General features: G+C 42.5%; 1 protein-coding gene across 2 annotated transcripts in view; it reads left to right on the top strand.

Annotated features, from left to right (window-relative positions):
- Positions 1 to 412: 412 nt before the first annotated feature.
- The window catches only part of LOC124007236 (fibroblast growth factor 13-like), a 14,400-nt gene continuing 6,857 nt past the window's right edge, over positions 413 to 7,955 (top strand). Inside the window, exons 1-2 of one of the 2 annotated variants that reach the window (XM_046317653.1) lie at positions 413 to 532; positions 7,832 to 7,942. In XM_046317653.1, coding sequence (XP_046173609.1) covers positions 508 to 532; positions 7,832 to 7,942 — 136 coding nt within the window. In that variant the 5' untranslated portion in view covers positions 413 to 507. Of the gene's footprint in view, positions 533 to 6,387; positions 7,187 to 7,831; positions 7,943 to 7,955 lie in introns of those variants that run through there. The other variant, XM_046317652.1, reaches the window with a different exon arrangement.

Raw genomic sequence — 7,955 nt, 5'->3', positions numbered from 1 at the left:
TTGTACTAAAACCCCTCTGTCCAATGATCCTTACCCACAGGCCCTGCTAGTAAACTTTCACATGACAGGAGCTCCATTGACACATGCCTTGGCAGCACACTCACTCATCCTCAGTACTGGCAGTGCCACTTCACATGTTGCAGTCCAAGTGGTGTACATTACATTCAGAAGAAAGATGCTCAGGCAAGAGATAATTAATATTGGTGTTGTTCCTTTATCTTGCAGGATATTCTGCTGTCTCCGGTGAGAGGCTTATAGACATCAATAATGTGTCAGTTTCTCACTGCGTGGACAGTATGTGTATTGGTAGTGCACAATCTAACTCCTACTAACTTTATGGTAGGCTTTACTATAACCACAGCGCGAGATGTCGCCTTAAGTACCCTGGATTATGTTCTGTTGCTGCAGGACTCTAGCTTCTCATCTGTGGATGTGGTGATTATTGAGTCCCCCTGCCATAATACGTGTTACAAAATCTTCTGCTGTCGATTGAAGAAAGCCATCCGAATGGGAAGAGAAATATCTCCTGAAGGTTTGTCAACAAAAAGGTTATGTTTGCATCTGGTTTGGCTTTTTGATATAGGGCTTTGGGTTTTGCTTGAATTCAGGATTTCCTTTGAATGACATCTTGATGTCATTCACCAGGATTATTATGTCCCCGTTCACAGCAGTGGAATCCCCTACCCCCAGCCTGCATGCCCCCCCATTACTGCAGCATACAGAGTACATTACTCCGTTTTATTACTCTTACATGCATGTGTGCGCTTGTGCAATATAGCTGAATGGGCTGTGAAAAGAAGTATTGCCATGTACAGTATTTGGTCGAATCTTTCAGAAATGCATCTGATTCTGAATGTTGCAAACACAAAGATTCTACCACAACTGCATTCACAATCTGCACTCCACACACAAAAAAAGATATGCTTCTGATGATGATGATTTTATTGATGTGATGTTGACCCGTGCTAGACACAACAAACTGCCAACATCCAGAACAGATTTGATTCTGATTCCTTCTGCCCTGCCCTCAAGTGCTTCACAACAATCACCTTGGATTTCACAACTGAGTCGGTGTCTCTCTTCTGCATGTCCGTGTCTCAATGGTGCTGGATGCAGCACAGTAAACCTTCAATGCTTTTTTCCTTCATGGGAGAAGTACTAAGTGATGATGTCTTGTAACACATTACATGAATGTGTGCAGAGCTCTGGGCCCGTATTAATAAAGCTTCTCAGAGATCCGGGCCCGTATTAATAAAGCTTCTCAGAGATCTGGGCCCGTATTAATAAAGCTTCTCAGAGATCAGGGCCTGTATTAATAAAGCGTCTCAGAGATCTGGGCCCATATTAATAAAGCTTCTCAGAGATCTGGGCCCGTATTAATAAAGCTTCTCAGAGATCAGGGCCCGTATTAATAAAGCTTCTCAGAGATCTGGGCCCATATTAATAAAGCTTCTCAGAGATCAGGGCCCGTATTAATAAAGCTTCTCAGAGATCTGGGCCCGTATTAATAAAGCTTCTCAGAGCTCTGGGCCCGTATTAATAAAGCGTCTCAGAGCTCTGGGCCCGTATTAATAAAGCGTCTCAGAGATCTGGGCCCGTATTAATAAAGCGTCTCAGAGATCAGGGCCCGTATTAATAAAGTGTCTCAGAGATCTGGGCCCGTATTAATAAAGCATCTCAGAGCTCTGGGCCCGTATTAATAAAGCGTCTCAGAGCTCTGGGCCCGTATTAATAAAGCGTCTCAGAGATCTGGGCCCGTATTAATAAAGCGTCTCAGAGCTCTGGGCCCTTATTCATAAAGCGTCTCAGAGCTCTTGGCCCTTATTCATAAAGCTTGTCAGAGCTCTGGTCTGTATTCATAAAGCTTCTCAGAGCTCTGGTCTGTATTCATAAAGCTTGTCAGAGCTCTGGTCTGTATTCATAAAGCTTCTCAGAGCTCTGGGTCTGTATTCATAAAGCGTCTCAGAGATCTGGGCCCGTATTAATAAAGCGTCTCAGAGCTCTGGGCCCTTATTCATAAAGCTTCTCAGAGCTCTGGGGCCTTATTCATAAAGCTTCTCAGAGCTCTGGGTCTGTATTCATAAAGCTTCTCAGAGCTCTGGGTCTGTATTCATAAAGCTTCTCAGAGCTCTGGGTCTGTATTCATAAAGCTTCTCAGACCTCTGGGTCTGTATTCATAAAGCTCCTCAGAGCTCTGGGTCTGTATTCATAATGCTTCTCAGACCTCTGGGTCTGTATTCATAAAGCTCCTCAGAGCTCTGGGTCTGTATTCATAAAGCTTCTCAGAGCTCTGGTCTGTATTCATAAAGCCCCTCAGAGCTCTGGGCCCTTATTCATGAAGCTTCTCAGAGCTCTGGGTCTGTATTCATAAAGCTTCTCAGAGCTCTTGGTCTGTATTCATAAAGCTTCTCAGAGCTCTGGGTCTGTATTCATAAAGCTTCTCAGAGCTCTGGGCCCTTATTCATAAAGCTTCTCAGAGCTCTGGTCTGTATTCATAAAGCTTCTCAGAGCTCTGGTCTGTATTCATAAAGCGTCTCAGATCTCTGGGTCTGTATTCATAAAGCTTCTCAGATCTCTGGGTCTGTATTCATAAAGCTTATCAGAGCTCTGGGTCTGTATTCATAAAGCTTCTCAGAGCTCTGGGTCTGTATTCATAAAGCTTCTCAGAGCTCTGGGGCCTTATTCATAAAGCTTGTCAGAGCTCTGGGTCTGTATTCATAAAGCTTCTCAGAGCTCTGGGTCTGTATTCATAAAGCTTCTCAGAGCTCTGGGTCTGTATTCATAAAGCTTCTCAGAGCTCAGGGTCTGTATTCATAAAGCTTCTCAGAGCTCTGGGTCTGTATTCATAAAGCTTCTCAGAGCTCTGGGTCTGTATTCATAAAGCTTCTCAGAGCTCTGGGTCTGTATTCATAAAGCTTCTCAGAGCTCTGGGTCTGTATTCATAAAGCTTCTCAGAGCTCTGGGTCTGTATTCATAAAGCTTCTCAGAGCTCTGGGTCTGTATTCATAAAGCTTCTCGGATCTCTGGTCTGTATTCATAAAGCTTCTCAGAGCTCTGGGGCCTTATTCATAAAGCTTGTCAGAGCTCTGGGTCTGTATTCATAAAGCTCCTCGGATCTCTGGGTCTGTATTCATAAAGCGTCTCAGAGCTCTGGGTCTGTATTCATAAAGCTTCTCAGAGCTCTGGGTCTGTATTCATAAAGCTTCTCAGAGCTCTGGGTCTGTATTCATAAAGCTTCTCGGATCTCTGGGTCTGTATTCATAAAGCTTCTCAGAACTCTGGGTCTGTATTCATAAAGCTTCTCAGAGCTCTGGGTCTGTATTCATAAAGCTTCTCAGAGCTCTGGGTCTGTATTCATAAAGCTTCTCAGAGCTCTGGGTCTGTATTCATAAAGCGTCTCAGAGTCTGGGTGCTTCTCGGATCAGATTCCCCCTGTCCATATAATCTTAATCAAAAAGGCAAAACTGATCCTTGATCAGTACTCCTACTCTGAACCACTTTATGAGGGAGGGGTAGAGGTCACTCCTATTTAACTTTCATTTGGCTCCATCTACTGGAGAGCATTCAAGTATAAAGAGTGACAACTCAACAGAGAGAAGTTACCATCAGTTTGTGATGCTCATGCTTCACATAACATAGCTTTCCCTTTGATGCTGGTGTCCCTGACATAGCCTATCTTGCAAATACAATATGTAGACTAAAGGATTGGAATTGGATTGGTAAATAATGCCCCTGCCCTGAGATGAGATGATGGGAAATTGTTTCTGGAAGCTGACTATTGTTTCTACCTTGAAGCTTTTCCCAATGACTGTGGGAATGATTATATGTTTGTAAGAGTGGTCAGTTAGTCTTTAGAACGTTACCTCATAATAGACAGGGTCATAATATGCCTGCGTCATATAGATTGTCGTTTATATATTAAATAGCCTTCTCCCTGGACTAATTAGGACTGATTTTAATCTAATTCTTGAAAAGCTAATTTTATTTGGATTTATTTCTCGAATGCAAAACCGTTATGATTCACCATGATGACGTACATCTTCATGTCTAAACAGATTATTTGGGGTCGTAACAGGATGGATGCTAATATAATCGTCCAGCGTAGTAGGCCTAGGAACACTCTTCTTCATTACTTCAGTATCTTATTAGCTGCTGATCAAATCTTTAAGGGTGGGGGATTGCTTTGCGTCAGTTTTCTTTCCTTGCCTGTTTTACTAATGTTGTAGGAGAATTCTATGTAATGGAGACCTGCGGTCTATTGGATGTTTATCAATTCAGCCATGAAGACATCAATGTCACAGTCCATAACATTCGCCATTTACAGTATTTTTAACGCCAGGGTGAATAAAATGAACATTTGCCATAACAAAGAATAGACTTCTAAGCCATTATAGGCTATTTGATGTTTGTAAAGGGGTTCCCTTATCTTCCCGCACATCAGCGTAGGCTACAGTGGCCCAGTAATGGACGTTTTTGGCGGATCAGCGATGCCTTGGGATAAATCATTAATGAGCATTCCTGAAGACATAATGGCCTTCCACTAATGCGTTATAATGATCTCCTATCAGAACCACGTGCACGGATTTAATGGATGGAATGCCTTTGAGAATTCTCCGTTTAAACTTCGAAAAGTCCTCTCCCCTTTCAGTGTGCATATCGGGAAGAGCTCAAACATTAACACAGAGCTCCTCCTTGGCTCCGCGAAGCATGACTTTCCCTCTCCGGAGATCAACATCAGGTGCGCTCATTTAAATACATTTTATTATTAAAAGATAGACTAATCTTTATGTTTTTAAAATAAAATAGATAAAAGGCGTTTTGTTTTGGAAGGAGGCCCAGGTCAATTCAATCAAATATTAGGCCAAGCCTACTGATGCCCTCGCCTAATGCTCACGTGAGCATGGATTGAAGTAGTCCCCCAAACCCGGTGTTGATCTTAAAGGTTACGGTCCAAAGAGCTGATGTAGTGACATTCCCTGTCGAATATAATTTAATAGGTGTTTCACAGAAATAGAAGTGTACTTTTGCGCTGTCCAAGGTGCTGAAGTTATAAATGACGCTCCCTGTCCAAGGTGCTGAATTAAGTGACGCTCCCGGTCCAATGTGCTGACGTTATAAGTGATACATTTGATACATTTGTTTGCTTTCCTGCGATATTTTATGTAAACAAAATGGAACTGTTCAAAGTTTAGCTGTTGTTGTTGTTTCTGCGGTTGTTATTTTTAACTGTTGACAAGAGATTGCAAGAATGTTTAGCAATGTGTGAGTGATTCTTTATGAAATGCAGGTGGCGCAATTGAATATATTATCTGGCCAATATCTTCAGCAAAAGGGCCAAAGAGAGAGGGCAATTGAACACCAAAGGAAAGGAAACTGATAATCAAAACAACGAGATTTATAGCACGAATGAAGCAAGACCTATACTTTTATAGCCAAATACTAAAACGGTTATAATAGGGGAAAGTTATAAAAATCTATGGGTAAATGTTTATTTCACATTCAGTTTCAATCACAAATAGTATTGCTTATGCTTTAATTATTAATCCAAATAAAACTAGGAGTCGTCACTCATTGATCCCCTATCAACTTTCATTTTTTTTTTTAGGTCAAATCATATTCAAATCAACGATTTGTTATTGTTGATGTCGTTGACGTTATTGCCGTTTTATTTGTACTTATTTTATTATATTGGATGAAAGATTAATTCAATTTAGGATAGGCCTAAATGCCGCCAAATCCGACACCACAACAAAACGTCAATGCATTTCAATCTGATGACAGATGTGGTTGTTACCTGACTCAAGAGAGGCAAAAGACAGATGTTACCCCAAGATGAAGACCCCCACCAAAGCCTTTATTGAGTCCGAGCTCATGTTCTCAGCGCTTCGGAAAGCACCAATTTAAGCCTCTCGAACGTATAGGCTATTATGCAGATTCACTTTACATGGCCGCAGCCCTATTGGAGAGGCGACAGGGGAGCTGAATGAGCTTAATCTGCCGAAAAACAAGTTAGTTTTAGCAGAAAGCACTAATCTAGGAACACCTCCCTCCCTTGATTATTTTTGCCATGAGACCATAGGGTGCTATCAGTGATATTCTGTTCTCCCTGGATTTATATGATGCGACGATTTCTTTCTGTGTTTTGCATCAGCGTCTCGTGCCGATATTCAGTTACGAAGATGCCTGCAAAAAGCGCCCGCAGTTTCTCCTAATGCATTTTGTTCAGACTCCTATGTCGCAATTCATATCGCAGAGGTGGAAGGAATAGTAGCGGAATCTCTGCACCAAAATGAGGCAAGACCTCCCCCTCTCGCTCCCTCTCTCTCTCGCCATAGCCTAACATATATGAGTGTTGTACCACGTGGCGCTAACAGCCTTTACTGTAAGTCATACTGTAGGTTATGTGGCATTGGCTCCAAACCTGAGGAGAGGATTTGCTTGCGGTTGCTGCATTAATGACACACAAAACTATGACAAGAGTTGTTTCATTGATTGAAAAATCATTTTGAGGACTACATTTTTCTCACGGAGGGTGGATATGGATGCATCACAGCGGGTGTGCACGCACGAGAAGCTGCAGTGATCAACAACAAATCGAATGTATAAATTGGATAGGCTAGCTGTTGATTCACAGCTGAAGGCGCACGAGCCCATTGGGCATAGACGTCGATTCAACGTCTATTCCATTTTGGTTCAACGCAATTGCATTGAATTGGCATTGAATTGACGTGGAAACATCGTTGATTAAACCAGTGTGTGTCAGTGGGAGGTTTGTCTGCTCGGAATATCCAGTATATTTTTATCCAGCTGTGACAATAAAACTATAATGACTTTGTTACGCACTTTAAGGATATAATGGATTATTTGGTTTGCATAAAAACAATACTGCTTAGATTTCATTGGATAATATCCATTATTTGGTGAGTGGTGAAAATATAATTTTCTTCTGGGACGTTTTGCCATCACTAAACCGCCAAACTGGCGATGGCCGCTGCGATCGCCAGCTCCCTCATTCGGCAAAAGAGGGAGCGGGAGCGGGAGAAGGCGAATGCCTGCCGCTGCGCAAGCAGTCCGAATATTTGCAAAGCAGGGGACAGGGGACCCTGTGAGAAACCGAGCAAGCTGAACGTGTTCTCACGCGTCAAACTCTTTGGCTCTAAGAAACGGAAGAGAATAGGTCGACCAGGTGTGCTCTTGAGTGTGATTTCTCGACATAACACAATAACTGTCATCATCATAATCATCATCACCAACAATTCGAACACCACGAACACTTCCATCCTCTCCCATTTTACATTTGAAGACCTCAGAGTAATGGCACATTTGTCCAAATTGTGATGGTATAGTATAAGAAATACATTATTTGACTATCTATCCATCAACCTGTCGTGATCCTGCAAGTCCATGCACTCATCAATTCATTACCTCACTCTAACACATGACACTGTCATCATCGGAAAAGTGCACAACGTATTCACACTGCCATGCTTCTGTTGTGCATTATATTATCATCTTAACAAGAATGACATTCAAAGTACAGTGTCAGTGTACAGCATCCAGACAGGTAGATTACCTGTTTTTGAAACTATGAATGAGCTTGATATTGCATGGCCAGCCACCACTATCCCAGGTACCCATCACACTGTTTTGGGTTTGTGCCACAGTGTGATGTCTATGGGATGCCTGAGGTTCCTCTGGTATTTTACTACTGACTGTGTGTGAAGCAGTAGAAAACGAGCTAGTATAATTGGACTATAGACTTGGTATTTGTCCAATATCTCCTCTCTTCCCTCTCCTCCTGTTCTCACATTCTTCCCTGTTGTCTCCACAGAGCCCCAGCTCAAGGGGATAGTGACGAGGCTGTACAGCCGCACAGGCTTCTGCCTTCAGATGCAAGCTGATGGAACCATCGATGGAACCAAGGACGAGGACAACAGCTATGGTAGGACTATGTG

This window comes from Oncorhynchus gorbuscha, linkage group LG20, assembly GCF_021184085.1.
Source record: "Oncorhynchus gorbuscha isolate QuinsamMale2020 ecotype Even-year linkage group LG20, OgorEven_v1.0, whole genome shotgun sequence".
In the NCBI taxonomy this organism is placed as follows: Eukaryota; Metazoa; Chordata; class Actinopteri; order Salmoniformes; family Salmonidae; genus Oncorhynchus; species Oncorhynchus gorbuscha.
This window is presented reverse-complemented; position numbering and strand designations above follow the sequence as displayed.